This window comes from Sciurus vulgaris (assembly GCF_902686455.1).
Source record: "Sciurus vulgaris genome assembly, chromosome: 17".
NCBI lineage: Eukaryota > Metazoa > Chordata > Mammalia > Rodentia > Sciuridae > Sciurus > Sciurus vulgaris.
The window spans coordinates 3,924,185-3,940,556 of record NC_136478.1 but is presented as its reverse complement, the minus strand read 5'-3'; the positions used below and the strand labels follow the sequence as shown (position 1 = coordinate 3,940,556).

The 16,372-nt window shown below is 59.4% G+C and overlaps 1 protein-coding gene across 1 annotated transcript in view; it reads left to right on the top strand.

Moving 5' to 3' along the window:
• Positions 1-15,480: 15,480 nt before the first annotated feature.
• The window catches only part of ATP2C2 (ATPase secretory pathway Ca2+ transporting 2), a gene marked incomplete at its 5' end in the record, with an annotated part of 48,538 nt that continues 47,646 nt past the window's right edge, over positions 15,481-16,372 (top strand). Inside the window, one exon of the mRNA XM_079117567.1 lies at positions 15,481-15,759. Coding sequence (XP_078973693.1) covers positions 15,664-15,759 — 96 coding nt within the window. The remainder of the gene's footprint in view (positions 15,760-16,372) is intronic.

Below are 16,372 nucleotides of genomic sequence, written 5' to 3'. Positions count from 1 at the left end.
CTGGCCTCTGCTGTCCCCACAGAGGTCCTGTGCAGGACTCCTCAAGGCAACTCATGCTGACATCGATGTAAACCTCGCCTTCCTTGAGGGAGCTTGTTTCTTCCCACAACCTAAGAGCCAGGACCTCACCAGGCAGGGTGACAAACCTCCCCCCGCAGAACGACGCATGCCCATGCTACCCACCGTCTGCCTTCTGCCCGATCACCTGACCACACGCAGAACAAGATCAGAATCCTTGAGCACCACAAGCCTGCTAATGCTCCGAGCTGAGCATAGGCCTCGGCCTCCCTCCTGCCACCGGGGCCTGCAGGTCCTCAGGACAGCAGCAGTTTTGTGGGGAGGAAGCGTGTGGGGTGACGGGCGGTGTGCATCTCTCAGACAGGAGACCTGGGCCGCCCCACCCTCAAAGGACTCCTGGCACGACATCGTGAGTGCCTGAGCCTCAGTCCGGGCATGTCAGAGCCTTCTCTCCCTGCCTCCGAGTCCCCGGGGAGGCAGGACACAGGGTGGTGAGACATCTTTCCAGGGCCCTAGCATCCAGGGGAGGCTAACTCTGTCCCCTCTTCCTGGAGCGGGACTGGCTGCCCACAAGATGGGGTGGAGAGACCAGCAGATGGAGCTTGCTCTGTCAGATCCAGTCCTGGGCTAGGCACTTACCCTTGCTTAGCCTCAGTTTCCCCTGCTGTGAAATAAGAGTGGCTGTGTTTGGGAGTTGCTGGGTTGGGGTAGTGTGGGCTAAGTACTCAGGAGTGGCGCAGTTACAATTCCTGATCATCTGCCTGGCATTCGACACTCATCCTCTCCATCCTCCCAAAACCTGCGACAGAGGGCCTGATCATCTACGTCTTCCATCAGACAGCACGCCCACTCTGGAGCTGCGTCCCACGGTGGCCCTGGTGTGCCCTGGATGAAGGGCTCTGCCCCCTGCACCTCAGTTGCCACCCCTTTGAAGTGGGGTCTACTCCTGTAGTGGCTCCCCAGGCCCAAAGGGACGAGGGTGAACATGGACTCCCAGGGCTACGAGGCAGAGAGGCCGAGTGTCACGGGAGCCCCCGCCCAGGACTGGGCGCAAAGCGTGTCAATGACAGAGCCCAGCTGGAACCAGTGGCAGAGCTGTGGCCAGGGCCCTGCGTTGCACTGCAGGGGCTCATGGCCTGGGGTGCTCCCTGACGTTCGCCGCCGTCGATGCCCATCAGACCTGTCCTGCTTCAGTAACGACCGGGCGCTGAGGTCAACGAGGCCACCCTTCCAGTGACACGCTAACACAGGTTCAGGGACACGTGCCCTCCACAATCCTCTCCTGGGGGGTCGTCTCCCGCGATGGCATCTCACGTCAAAGCAGGGCTGAAGGCAGTGCCAGCCCCAGGGCGCCCTCAGATGTCGGGCGTCGGTCTGTCTTGATCTCACTGTGTGTGGCCATCGCCACGAGAGGCTGATGGCACGGCCACCTCCTCCTGGCCGAGGTTTACTGCCCGGCTCACCAATGGGCTGGGGGAAGCTGATCACCCGCCCCGGCTGCTTGGCGAGCGCCTGGCCAGGCAGGTTACCGCGGCGTCAGGGCCCCCATTCTGCCAGAGCCGGAGAGGCGGCCTCTCTTCTCCGAATCCCTGTCTGGAGTCCCCTTTCTTGCACACGAGTTCTCCAGAATCGAGGAGGCAGTCGAGGCTGGGTGGCTTCTCCACTGGCCTGGGACGGTTCCACAGTACGGGCAGCGGGCCAGGTCAGGGCTGCCAGGACTTCGTGCCTCCTGCCCGCAGGGCCTCGGAGCACAGCTGCAGGAAGGAACCTCCTGGCCACAGGAGGAGGGCACCAGGAAGCTGGGGGAGTGTAATGGCCTCACCTGGCCAGGGCCCCTGAAAGGCAGCTTCCCGCGGGAGCAGACTTCATTGAATGATCCCTCTGTGCCCCGAGCATGCTGACTCCGGCACATTCCTTCCTGGGGTTTTCCAACAGAGCTGCCAATATTAACTCCCACCCTGTCTTTTCTCTAGAAGGTTCTCACAGAGATCAGTAAGTTGGTCTCAGGAGAAGGCAGGTGGGTCCCCTTTAGGAGGCCACAGTGAAGGACAGACCCCAGTGGAGATGCCCCCACTGGCAGCTTTGAGGCCTACTGGGTGACGAATTCTGAGAGGCCATGACCCACGCCATCAGAGCCAGGGCAGCCCTCTGAGTCCCTGCTGTTCAGCTTACCTCTGCAGCAGGAGGCACAGGGGGCCTTGGGGCGGCAGTACTGGGTCCAGGAGGCCACCGTGTGTGAGTGCTGGGCCCCCAGGAGGGGCTGGGCTCAGGGAGGGCTGCTGCCACACATGGCCACACACAGGATGCTGTAAACAGCAGGAACAGAGCAATGCTCCAGGGTCTGGCCTGGAGTGGACTCCTGCCTGTGCAGCTTGGGCAGTTTCCTGGACTTTCAGACACTTCTCTTTTCTTCTCTGAAACAATGGAACGATGAAAACATCACCTCGTCACGACAACTAAGGGATCAGTCGAAATCCTGGCAGTGAAGTGCTTTGCCAGGCCCTGGTGGGCAGAAGTGCTGGGCACGTGAGCCCACATCTGCTGGTGGCGGGAGCAGAGGGGGAGATGCCTGGAGCTGTGTGTGTGTGGGGGGTCACATCCCACCTTTTAGATGCAGAAGAGGAGAGAGAGGGGAAGAGGAGAAGGAAGAGACCAGCAGAGAGAAGGAGGGGGAGGAAGAGACAGGAGGGGAAGGAGAGAAGAAGAGAAGCCCTGAGTATGATGACAGGAAGCTGCCCCCACCTGTGTCCAGAGGTCCAAGGCAAACTCTGTGGTCCCCAGCAGCCGGCTGCCCCGACTTTGGCTTAGGCTAGAATCAAGGAGCTTCTCTTATTTGCAACCAAAACCAAAGCAAACCCCAAACCAGCTAAAGACGACCGAGACCCTTGGCTTGGCCTGCATGGTCCGCTCAAGGGCCCGTGGAATCTGGCAGATCCCAACCACCTTCCACTGGAGGCCAGGGAAGTCCTGCCCCAGACCCAGTGGCCAGGGCATGGGGCAGTGCAAAGCTCCTCAGTGGCCATCCTGCCTGGGCCTATGGGAGGCCTTCACAGCTTGACTGCTGCATTCCATGTCCAGGCCTCCTGCTCCCAGAGGCCAGGCTCTGGCAAGTTCCAAGCTCAATCCAAGGACTTGGACAGGCCACACCCTGCCCAGTAGGCGGAGCCAGGCTGTGAGGCAAGGGAGGGCAGAGGGAAGCGGGCAACCACGGCCTCTCAGCGCTGTCCAGCGCCCCTGCCCAATGGCAGTCTCCTCGGCCACCCGCGGTGCTCCTTGTCCACCGAGGCACGGCTGCCAGCCAGGTTGCAGCGGGAGCCAGAGCAGTTCCCTGCATGAAGGCCATGAGGTTCGTGGTCAGCATTTTCAGTTACAGCCCAGCGTGGAAGATGGCGCCATGAAGCTCTTTGTGCTCAGCCCCAGCTTCCCGTTTGCCCTGCCCTCAGAGCTCGCCAGGTGAGGGGCTGCAGGCTCGAAGGCAGTTCTTGGGTGTCGCTGATGGCACCTGTAAGCGCTTCACAACGCGGATCCCAAGCCGAGGACTACTGATTGGTTGGTGTTAACGTAGCCGGGGGGTCTTCACCACAGGGCCCCAGTTTGGAAAGTCCACATTGAACCCCCCAGGATACCATGCCATGTGTCCTGGGGGTACCAGGATGGCCCCAACCTAGTCCTCGTCTTGCTTGGTGACCAGTTCACTAGAGCAGAGCTTCCCAAAGCGAGGTTCCTGGAGCCAGCAGCAGCATCGCCGGGGTGGCATGCAGTCTCGGGCCCATCCCAGGCCTGCTGGCACCGGGAGCATGGGACTCCAGGCCTCAGGCACTGCGTGGATTCTGCCACAGGCTCCCGTCAGAGATTGCCACTGAGGAGAGAGAAGGACCGGGAGATGGCCTGTCGGGCATCTAGCAGCTGCCCTTTAAGCAGCTTCTGGCTCCTTCCCTGGGGACACCCAGAGGCTGGCGGTGGGCAGTGCCTGCTTGTGGGTGGAAGCCCCAGCTCCAGCCTACTGCCAGCTTGGGAAACCGGGGACCTCCCAGTCTCCTAGTCCACAACACAAGTGAATAGTAGCACGGGCCTCCAGGCCACTGTGAGGAGTGGGACAGTAAAGGGTGGACACAGCTCACTGGCTGCTGGGGCCGCCCCGCATGGCACTGGGTTCCACTCTCCTTACCCAAACAGGGACGGCAGGGGCCCGGTAGGTCTGCATGCATCAGGGACCCCGGGGCCAGTCTGCCATGTCACCTGGAGTCTGGCTTATGGAGTAGGGGCTGGGGGAGAATGGGGAGATTGGAGGCTGCCCTGCAGGTTGGGAGCACAGGACTCAGGTCCAAGGGTGCCTTCGGCTTGGGGCCTGCTGGGCAGGGAGTCCCTGAGGCAGGGAGGCTGTAGGACAGCAACCTGGAGAAGACGGCAAGAATGAGCCAGGTTGCCGAGTGACGCTCTTTAGATGCCTCTGGAAGGGCCGCTGAGGAATTGCTCCCCAGAGTCCCAGAGGGAGGACAAGAGGGGACCTCTGAGCTGGAAGAGCTGTCCCTGCGAGCCCTGGCAGGTTCTCCTCTCCTGCCCAGTCGGGAGATCAGGCCACAGCAATGGAGCAGGCCATGAGGTTGGGGCTGGCTTCTGAGCAAACTCACAGTCACCCCAGGCTTGAGTGTCCCCAAGGCTTGGGGACAGGAGACACGTGAGTTTTAATAGGACCTGGCTGGACTCTCAAGCTTCTTTCCCACGAGAAACTGAGCAGAGTAATAAAGGCTGTTTCTTTTACCTGGTGGACCCGTGCCCTGACCATCTTCCAGAACCAAGAAGGGTCATGGGTTCACACTGGGGGCCGAGCTGCCCAGCTGGGTAAGCAGGTGAGGGAGTCAGTGTGCCATCCAGAGAGAGGTGTCTTGGAGCCTCAAGGTGTTTTTAAATACTCACCTATGGCGCTGGGATCGTAGAGGGCCAGTAAGGGCGGCTCAGTAACGGCCACTGCGCTGGCCGCTCCCACCTGGCCAGTAGCTGCCCAGCGCAGGGGCCCTGCCAGATCCCAGCTCAGAAGCAGTGACCAGAGCAGGCACAGGACAGCGGTGTTGCTGCTGTTGGCTTGCTTTTGTTTTTGTTTTTTCTAGAAAAAATCTGCACGTTTGGAGGGCTGCCTCAGCAGGCCAACCGACAGGTGGTGGCCTTGGAGCACTTTATCATGGTGGATAGCAAGTCACTGGCGAAGGATGTGCCCAGGAACTCAGAGGCCAGCCAGAGGCCCACTGCCCACAGAACCCGAGATTTCGCAGGACAGCAGGAGCCGGGATGGGAGCCCGTCTGTGCCTGGAGTTCACAGAACTAGGTTAAAACATGAGTTATTACCCGCAGAGGCTGGGAGGCCGGCCACGGTCCTGAGAGCTGGTGAGTGAAGGGCAGGACTCTGCTCTCTGCCCTCCCACCCCACTGCTGGCAGGAGGGCCCGTGGAGGAAGTGTCCCCAGGCAAGGAGTCATGTCAGGGCCCAGGAAGCTGATTGGTGGCCCCCAAGGAAGGGCGGGTCCTGATCCCGGCACCTCAAGTCTACCTACCCACACTGCAACGGGGGCTGTGCAGGAGTGGTGGGGGGCAGGAGCTGGGAGAGCCTGGCCACTGGGGGCCCAGTGTGGTCATGCAGGTCCTTACAAGGGAAAGGCAGGGGTCAGCAGTGGAGAGAGAGGGAGAGGGGAGTGGAGTTGCCCTGGCCCTGGCTTTGAAGAGGGAGGAGGGGACGGATCCCAGGCCACAGGCTCCTGGAGAGGCCGGAAAGACCAGGACACAAACCCCCGGAGCCTCCAGAGGGAGCAGCTGGGCCCATACCTGGCTCCTTGATTTTAGTCCAGGGAGACTGGCCAGATGCCCGTCTCCACAACTGTGAGAGAGTCAGTCGGTGTTGTTTTAAGCCGATTTGTGATCCTCAGTTACAGCAGCCACCAGGGCGTAGAGCGGATGGGAAGTCTGGAGGTGGAGGAAGCGTGGACACACTGGTCACCCACAAGCTTGAGGTCCAGCTGCCAGGGAGACCCCAACCTGGGAGGGAGGGAAGTTGGGTATCGGTACCCCAGCCCCCGCTCCCCCTGAGCATTACCAGGACCACCTCCTGCCAACACCACCTGTCTTCAAGCCATGTCTCAGGGTTAGCTTCAGGGGACCCCAGGAGAGACGATGCTGGGCATGAGGAGGGGCAGGCAGGCCACTGTCCAGCACCTGGCTCCGGCAGACCCCTGCGGCCTTTGCTGTCAACCTTCCCCACGGTGCTGGGCACACATGGCACTGGTGGCTGTGGCTGGGTGGCCAGGCAGATGGGTGAGGTCAGCGTCCCACCTCCCCTGGGGAGGATGCCTGTGGGGGTCCTGCTCATCAGCTGCCCCCTCGAGGGCTGGTGCTTCCCCCTGCTCCCCAGCCCAGCTTCAGCCCTTCTGGGTTCTGTGACCCTTTTTGCTTAATACAAGTTGGTTTCTGTTGCTTGCTGACTGCCAGCCAGTGAAGCTGAGGGGAACTGACCATGGTGGACCATGGGGTGTCCTGTGGCTACTGCCTGACGTCCCATGCAGAAGCAGCAAGCCAGGAAGGTTTATCCTCTGAGCTGTCATGTCTCACAATGCCAGCCAGGCCCTGAGGTGGCAGAATTGTATTTTTCAATTAAAACAAATGTATGAAACCCTTAAAGATCATTGAGCATAGAAACAATAGGGTAACTTTGGGGAGAGGGACTCTGCACGTGGGACAAGCCCTCAGACTCAAGGTCAGGAGCAGGTGCTGAACAGGGAGTCTTCCTCTCACCTCCTTTAATCCAGGTCCTTCCTGTCCTCAGCAGCCCTGGGGGTGGGCAGTCCGATTCTTCTGATCTAATTGGTAAGAAGTGACCCTCAGGGGGTGGGGCAGTTCGTCAAGGACTCAGGAAGTCAATGGTAGAGGTGGAATTGGCCAGGCATGGATGTGGTCCCTAAATGTCCCCACCAGTGCTTCTGTCTGCTGAAACTCTCCCACCCATGTCCTCCCACTGCCCAACTTGGCCCCAAAGGCCCGTGGAAGACCCTGAAGCTTGTAGGGCTCCAAGGACCCCAGCCCTGGAAGCTCCCAGCAGTGGGACCCCCACAGCCAGCGTTGCTGATCACCCAATGCCTCCTGCACTGGAAGGGTGCCCGCCCTCTGCCATTAGCGTACACAAATCTGCAAGGCCTGCGTCTGCCCAGAGCACCACCCAACCCCCAAGCACACCTGGAAGCCCTGCAGGTCCACCCAGGGGCCTGGGGCTAGTAGTGTTCCTGGAGCCTCCGTGATCACCTGCAAGCTGTGTTAATTGATCCCTCCAGAGAGGAGAGGCCAGGCCAGGAAGGTGAGGGGCATAGCCAGGCCCCAGGACAATCTAGCTGGGCCTGGCTCGCCCTCCCCGCTTTCCCATGGGAGGGTGTGATGCAAGTCCTCTTCTGGAGACGGGCAGAGGGCCACCTTCAAGGGTGTTGCCTCCAGAGACAGCCAAGACCAAGCTTGCTATGATTTCCTGTCCTCATTGTGGCCCAAACAACAGCCAAGGCTGTTGAGCAACCAACCCCCCCTGGACCCAGGTGGCACCCACTCCACATTGTCAGACCAGGCTGGACATCACTGCTTTGGAAGTCTTCCCTGGGCCTCCCAGGTAGATGGACATGTCCCCACGAGGCTCTGCACAGTGAGACTGGAACCCACGCCATGTGGTTTTCAGAGCTCTTGGAGGGTGGAGAGCCCACCTGCCCTCTGAGCCCGGTGTCCAGCAGGACACAGCGCCCAGGGGTGCTCTCACGGGCACTTCCAGGCAGTGACCAGCTGGGGCTGCCTTGCACGTGGCCCGGGAGTGAGAATCCCAGTCGCCCTCATCTGCCCCACGTTCCGGAAGGGGCCCTTGGACGACACTTGTGTGCAAGGGATGGGGAGGAAGCACCCGCAGCAGAAGCTGCCACAGTGGAGGACACGGAGGGGGCCGGGGCCCAGGCCCAGGCCGCCTGCAGGTGAGTGAGGCCTTGGCCAGGCGTGTCCCCACCAGAGGTGGGAGTGGGTTTTCCTGCCTTGCGGGAGCCCAGTGCTGGTCAAGGGATCCCCGGGGCTGCAGATCTTTTGGGGCCCTTCTGACTTCCACTTCCAGGCAGAGCAGTCCGGGAGTGCAGCGAGGCCTCCCAAGCCCCAGGCGCTGTGTCGGAGGGAGCGGAGCATGACTCTCGCTGTGAGGGAGGCCCTGGCTGCTGCCGCCAGGACGTCTGTAGGGCAGGGATGCTGAGCACAAGTGGATCCACCCTGAGGACTGAGTGAGAGGGACACCCAGAGCCAGGGCAGCTGCACTGGTCACTGGTGCTGCTCCCAACCCCAAGCCCCTCCACTCGCAGGCCCTCGGTAAATATTTGCTTCCCTGCTGTTTGACTGGGCTCACGGTGCCCACCCCTTTGCCACCCAGACTGTCAATCAAAAGTCTCTTTGTGTCCAGTGGTTCTGGTGAAAATGGCATCAAGGCCAGCCAAGGAGGGCGCTCACCCCGTGGGCTGCTGTGGCATCTAGTCCTGTGCCCCGGGAGCATGGGGTCTTCCAGGGTGCATGAACGTGGTCGTGGCCCTGGCCTTTGGGTTCACCATGGCCAAGGGGTTCGCTGCCTCTGGCCGCAACTTTCTCACTCAGTTATCAAGACAACTAAGTTTAAAGCACCTACTCCATGCCAGACTCTCTTCCCAGTGCTCGGAATAAAACCGGAGACAGATTCTGCCCGGGCCAGGTGGAGCTGACCGCCCAGGGGACAGACGGTGAGCAGAACACTAGGTCCAGTCAGTGAGCAGAAATGCTTTGGGGGACACGGCAGAGGAACTGGGGACGGGGAGATGGAGGTGGGCACTGCTTACTCTTAAGGTTTATTTTGAAGTAACGGCTGATTTATAGGAAGCTACCAAGATCGACCAGAGCGGTCCTGGGTACCCTTTCCTCAGTTTCCCTGGGAGTTACATCTTACCTGAATGCCGTGCCGTGTCAGAGCCAGGAAAGTGACGTCGCTGCAGCGTGGGTGTGTGACCTCTGTGGTTTGGTCAATTGTGGAGACGCGTGCAGCCACCACCTCCATCAGGACATGGGACTGTCCTGGCACCATGCAGATGTCCCATGCTGTCCCTTTGTCGCCACACCCTTGCCATCCCTACTCTGCACTCCATCTCTACAATTCTGTCATTTCAAGGACGTGATGTGAGTAGAATCCTACAGTATGTGACTTGGAGGCCCAGATGTCCTTCACTGGATCCCCCAGTCTAAGCAATCTCTCTCCCCGTCTCCTTCTTTTGCCCCTAAAACCTTCAGGGTGTATTTTCCAAACCCCAGGAACATTCTCTCGCATAACCGGGTGCAGTGGCCACAGTCCCAAAGCCACATGGTGCCATACCATCATCTTCAGACCTTCCTGCAACCCCCTGGCAGTCCCGCTAAACCCCTGGTGGCAGAAGATAAAGACGTGTTTTCCTAGTCCAGAATCTGATCGGGGACCCTGGGTAGCACTTGACTGTGAGGACTGGTTAGTCTCCTTGGATCTGGAACTTTCCATGACCTTTCCTTGAAGGACAGAGGCAGTTATTTCCTAAGACGCCCTCCCTCTGCATGCGGCATCTTCCCACGATGGGATGAGGGTTGAACTTTTGGGCAGAAGTGACATGCGTCCTCTGTGCCTGGAGCCAGGGGCACACGCGCCATGTGCCGGTGCCCAGGGTGGCAACGCGGCTCTCTTGGTTAGACTGGGTCTGCCAGGTTTCTCCCCTGCACGGTGACCTTTCCCACTGCAGTTAGCAAGCACCTGTGGGCACGCTCTTGGGGACGCCCAGACCCTCTTCCTCATTAAACTGTTCACCTGTCTCCCTGTGACACAGCTTCTTATTGATGGATGTTCTCCCTGGAGGGACACACGGGAATGGCAAGTTCTGCTCACGTGGCCAGGCGAGCAGCCGGGCAGCAGGCATGTGCTTCAGGTGGGGCGCAGAGGGACGGCTGGCACCTGGCCTAAAGAAGGGAGGGTGGGTCTCCAGGAGCAGCTGGGGAGAGTGCCAGGTGGAGGGCCTCAGTGCCCAGCGGGAGGGCACAGAACTGAGCTCGACTTGAGTGACAAACTGCCAGACAGGGCTGCAGCAGAAGGAGGGCTTGGCAGGGGCCCTGTGGGACGGTCTGGCTTCACTGCAAGGTGACACCCACATCCAGGCAACTTTCAAAATATTTTTATTAAGATAAACTTCACATAACAAAATTTACCACTTTCACCAAATTCAGTGGGTTTTGGTGTATTCACAAGGTCAAGCAACCATGCCCTCTACCCAATTCCAGAACATTCCCATCGGTCTGAGAAGACTCTCCATACGCCGCAGCAGGCAGTGCGCTGTCAACTTCCTGTCCCTGTGGACTAGTGTCCAGGGGCTCTTGTCAGTGAAAGCATGTGGTCCACAGCCTTTCCTGTCCAGAGTCTCTCAGCCTCTCAGTGTGATGCCTCCGAGGCTTGTCCATGTGTTAGCATGTGCTGGTGCCTGGGTCCTACCTGAGGCTGGGGAGTGTCCGCCATGCGGACAGCCCACGTGTGCTTCGGCTTTTTTTTGCTACTGATGTTTTGGGTGCTCAGTGCACAATGCCTTCTTAAGTGCTGGTGAAGGGCCAGCACTCTGTGGGAACCCCAGGGGCAGTGGGAGTCCCCTGAGGACCTCTCACTGGTCCAGGGATTCAGAGGGCCTCTCAGGAGAAGCCACCATCCCATTAAAACTAGAGGGTGAGCAGGAGTCAGCAGGGCCAAAGAATAGGCCAGGCAGGGGCTGGGGAAGAAGGGGCGTGAGTGGCAGACCTGGACAGATGGGGACGGAGTCTGAAACTGGGGCCTGCAGGGCTTTGAAGGGGACTGGACTCTAACCCCGGGGGCGACAGGATCAGGTGTGGAACGAGATCAGGACACCAGGACTCTCAGCCAAAACAGATCACTCCCGTCAAAAGGGGAGGTGGGGAGCAGGAGTGGCGGGTTCCCTCTCGGACCACCCGGGGCCACTCTGCTTCAGATGGGAATTCTCCAGGCTCTCGGAGCCGCTCTTGGATTTTTGAAATAGGAGTAAATTTTCAAAGAGGTCAAATTTCCAACAGTCGAACAGTCTGGAAAAGGTGAATCTGCAGATAGTGAGAAGGTTGGGGGCTGCCAGGGGTCCAGGAAAGGTGGCGCGGAAGAGGGGGACCCGGGGGCTTTGGGCAGTGAGTGTCCCTGCGACCCCGGAGGGCGGGCACATGTCATTATGATCTGTCAAAACCCACCAAATGCGTGACACCAGGGGGACCCGAGGGAACAATGGACTTCAGCCACAGCCAAGTCCACCTCTGCGATGCTCACACGTACGGACGCTGCGCACTGACAGGAGACACTCAGGGCGGCACACCGGACTCTATTTCCTGGGCAACTTTTCTCTACACCTGAAACTGCTCCAAAAGAGAGAAGCCCTTTATATTTAACCAATGCCAAATTATGTAGTGGACAAAATCCTACCAGCCATCAGCCATTGACCTGGGGAAGTGTGAGGAGAGGACATGGAGAAGGGCAGTGTGGGGCCTGAGGCCGGCCTTCTCCACCTGAGTACTTGATTATTCTGCCTCCTCACCCCACAGGGAGATCTTCAGTTACCTCTCCACCTTCTAGAAGGTTCCATAAGTCACCCCTGCCCAAGGTCATTCCTCCTCCTCTGAACAGCCTTTGGTAAATAGATTTATTCATGTGCCAGGTGCCAACAACTATGGTGGCTACTAGAAGGTGACGAGGAGCCCCAGGCCTGCCCAGCCCAGGGGAAATGTCTGAGCCGGCCAGCGGCTGCTGACGCCTGCTGCACCGTGGGAGGAGGAGGCGGGCCGGGCATCCCTGCTATGTTGACCTCTAGGCCTCAGTGTCACTGGCCCCTGGCACCATGTTCCACAGGTCTGAGCCTGTCCCTCCTGGTGGAATGAAGCCCCAGGAAGCCCAGCAAGGCCACAGCTGTGGGAGGTGCTGGCCCAAGTCTGTCTGGGAGAAGTGACATGGAGCTGTGAGGGAGTGGTGCTCAGGAGGGCCTGGGAGTGTGACCGTGGCGTGGATGAAGATGCAGGGGTGGTTTGCACCAGGGTCCCCTAAGCTGGAGGCTGGCTTTGCCCCCGTCTGCTTGGAGTACTCCCCCACCTCTGCACAGGGCCCCTCCCTCCCTCCTGGGTCACCCCGTTTACTGGTGGCACTGCCCGCTGCAATGGCCTCCCAGCTGCTGGAGAAAATGGCCACTGCATGGGTGGCCAGAATACCATACCAGATGTTTGCTCTGGAGGCCAGGAGTCTGAAACCCAGGGGTCGCGGGGCCAGCTCCCTGTGCAGGCCCCAGGGGAGGCTCTTTCCTGCCTCCCCCAGCCTCAGGCCCCTCGGTGTCCCTGAGCTAGGGCCTTGGCTCCAGCTCCTGCCTCCACCCCCACCTGGCTTTTCTCCCGCCTGCCACTGGAGTTGTGCACACCCTGTTAAGCCAGTGTGGCTCCTGAGGTCCTCAGCAGAAGTAGTTCATGAAGACCCCCTCTCCAGGCGAGGTCACACTCCGTTTCCGGGGGTCAGGATGGGACGCGTTTGTGCCTTGCTGCTCAACAATATCTGTTGAATGAAATGGCTTTACCTCCAGCGTTCGGATTTCCCCACCTGTGAGAGTCCTGTTGCCTGAGTACACAGTTCTTCACAAGCAGGAAGTACCGAGGGCCTGTGCAAGAGGCCATAGCTCCCACTAACTCCCAGCGCCTCACAAGGTGTCTCAAACAACCTTTGTATAGCGCACCCTTCCTGAAAAGGCCGCCGTCCACGCCAGACTTGTGAGTGAAGTTTATTACCAAATAAATGCCAGGTGCCTGTGTGACAGGGTGCATTGTCAGGAGACAGTTGGTGGGTAATGAAATGACACCACTGTCAGAGAGTGAGCGGGAGTCGACGGGCGGGCCCCGTGCCCTCCACGCCTGCGGCAGACATTTCAAGAAAGACCAGATGCCTGGTCAGGTCCCGCCCTGGGCTCTCAGCCCTGGCCCATGTGCCAGGTAGGGTCATGCTCAGCTGCCACCCTCAGGAAGTCCAGGCAGCTGTCTTATCTCAGGAGATTCCTTGAGTGTGGGCTCTAGAATTCTCTAGGCAGAAAAAACAAACTAGCAAACAAACTTGGAGAGGAAGATAATCCCGAAGTTGACCGACATGACTGTGGACTCTAAGTGAAGTGAGGGGCTAAGAGAGACCCTGATGACCGTTATAAACAGTAGGTGTAGCTGCCTGAGGGCAGGGGCGTTGGAGTAACTCTGCTCGTTCCAAAATCAAGTCAAAGATGAAGGCCAGCAGAGAGTGCCTGTCAAACAGCAGGGGAGGGGCGGAGAGCGTCCCTCCCAGGGAAGGTCAGAGTCACCGCAGCAGCACACGCAAAAGATTCAGGGGCACGAGGGAAAGGAGAAATACCAACCATGGACTTTGGCTCTTCTGTTTGTTAGTCTGGTAGCGGGGATTGAACCCAGGAGTACTCCACCCCCAGCCCAGCCCTTTTTTGTATTTTATTTTGAGAGAGGGTCTCGCTGAGTTGTTTATGACCTTCCCTAAGTTGCTGAGGCTGGCTTTGAACTCACAATCCTCCTGCCTCAACCTCCCAAGCCTCTGGGATTGCAGGTGTGCACCATGACACACCAACTTTTCTAGTGCCCTCTAGATCCTTACAGGAGGGGCATGCAAGTCGGTCAGAGGCTCAGCAAGGGAACCTGAGCAGATGTGTGGCAGGCTACATGGACTAATTGCCATGCAAAACTGGACTTGAAACACATGTAAGCCACTTGCAGTCACAGCTGCTTTCTCCAGGGTTCACTCTGGGCTTCCCTTGTTTTCCCTCCCGACATCCACCACAGAGAACTCCCTCCCTTGGCCCCTGCAGAGTCCTGTCCACCCTTCTGGGCTCCTGGCCCAGGGGTCTGGGTCCCTGGCTCCCTTGCCTGCTGGCTTTGGCGCAGAGCCACACCCTCCCTGGGAGTTCTTGGTCCGCACAGCTGCCCTCTCCAGATGACTACCCTCCAGGCCTGGTGTGGCAGTAACTCTCCCTGTCGCTGACCTCGAGTCACGGCACCCTCGCTTCTGCTCTCCCTGCACCCTGCCCACCTTTGGAAACCATCTGTTCCTCAAACTCTCCCCACATTGCTGTTTTAGGGTGCTTTCTCCTGCTGGGGCCCTGATTCACACCAGTAGGTGGTGACATCCTCATTTTAAGGATGAGTAAACTGAGGAGCAGGGAGGGAAGAAGGTTGCCTGGGGTGACACCTTGAAGGGAGAATGGGACCGGGATGCAACCTGGACTGCTCACCGCAGAGGCTGCTCCTCCCAGGATCTCGCACCTTCCCCAAGCTGTGGAGGAAGGGGGAGGGGCGGGGCATGCTGCCCAGGGAGGAGCCTCCTTAGCTTTAGTTAAAAGGGGAGATTCAGGGGAGACAGGAAGAGCCGCAGGAACTTCCTGTCAGGTGGAACGGGCTGGGTGGCCGCTCCTTGGGGAGCAGTTGAAGTCGGTGGCAAATATTTGCTCAGAAGGGGCCGCTCAGTTGTAAGGACAAACACACATGTCATCTCCCAGAGCCCAGAAGTTCCTCCCTCAACAGATGAGGACTCTGAGGGCAGGGGGCACGGCCTTTCCCAAAGCCACCTCTACTCGGTGCAGGTCTAGTCAGGGGTTCTAGTCCCACCTGAAGCCAAGTCACTTGGCAGCTGGAAACCCTCTACCCTGCACACCCACTCTCCTGCCAGGGGGCCCTGTGAGCCCAGCTGCTGCCTTGTGACGATGCGGGTGAGAACATACTGTATGCCAAGCCCTGTCCCACCCCATGCCACACTGCCCCCTGGACCCTCAGTTTCACCAGAGGAGGCGCTGTCCTGGTGGCCATTGACAAAGCAGTGAACCATGGCTCAGAAAGTCCAGGAGACCTCACGAGGTCCCGCCGTTAACAGGCACCAGAGACCTGCAGATGAGGACAAGGGGCCATGTTGGCCAAAGGCGGCAGTAGCCCACCAACTCTCCTGCTGCTAGGATTCCCACCCAGGGCCCTGGAGGTGAGGTCTCAGCCTTGTGCTCCACTTCAGTTACAGGGAGACCTGGTGGCTCAGAGAGGCCAGGTGACTCATCCAGAGTCACACAGCAGCAGGTAGGAGTCTGACTCAGCTCCATGGCCATCCCGCTGTCCATATGTCAGTGTTGACCAGCTTGGCTCCTCAGTAGACTCCCTGTCCTGCCCAAACCCATAACGAAGACTCAGGTGGGGAGGCTAGGAGAACAGGATTTTTAAATGAGCCTTTGCCCCGGGGACTTCCCACTTCAGGTGTTTCTTGTGATCTGACAAGTTTGGGAACAGCCCAGGATCTGAGGAACACAGCTGCTCCCCTGGCCGTGGTCGCCTGTTGCAGTCCCCAAGGGATCAGGGGCCCCAGGAGAACTCGCGGGGCGGGGGCAGCGACGCCGAGCGCCGCCCCGTGCGCAGCCCCGCCCAGGGGCGGGGCCTCACCTGGGCGGGCAGGTAGTAGCTACCTGGTAACCTGCCTGGCCCGGGAGGCTTCGGCAGCCGGCCGCCGCTTCGCTAGGGCGAGAGACGCAGGCAGGGGCGGCCGCCGGCGACTGGCGCGCTCACCATGGTCGAGAGGCGCTTCAAGTTCCTGCAGAAACTCGCGTTCTGGGGCCAGGGCCACCAGTACCAGGCGCTGGAGAGGGACGAGGTGGAAACCCTGGTGAGTCTGGGCGACCCTCGCCGCCCCTGCGCGCTGGGCACTGGGCTCCAGCTCGGCGCCGCCCCCGGCCCTAGAGAGAAGCGGTCCCGCCGCAGCCACCCACCCGCCGCGACAGCCCATTTTGTGGAGGAGAAACTGGGGCCGAGAAGGGCACGCAGCCAGCCTGGGACCCGGCGAGGAGCCGAACCTGGCTTCTCCGATTTCAGAGAATGTCAGTTCCTCCATCTCAGACCCAGTCTGCTGGGTGGGTTTTTAAAGCTACCGGGATTAGAGGGCGGCGGGGATTAGAGCAATGTTTAAAAAAAAAGTTGCCACAGGTTTAGCAATAATAGTAGAAATCAAAGTGATGGCACCCCACCCCAGCTTCTCTTCCCACAGCGTGAGCACACTTTTTAGAAATCTTTCATTTGCATGTGGACTTTGAGGCTCAGGGGACCCTCTAGGATAATCTAGCAGGGTCCTAGGGCCCAGAGCTTCTCAGGGGCCAAGTGGCAAAGAAAGCCCTTCCTGCCACCTGACTCTGGCAGCTGGGTGTCGCTTCGCCAGTTGAATGCCTTACAAGATCCAAGGGCTGAGCTTAACTGGCCAGTCAAAACTAAAGCTTCTGAAAGTC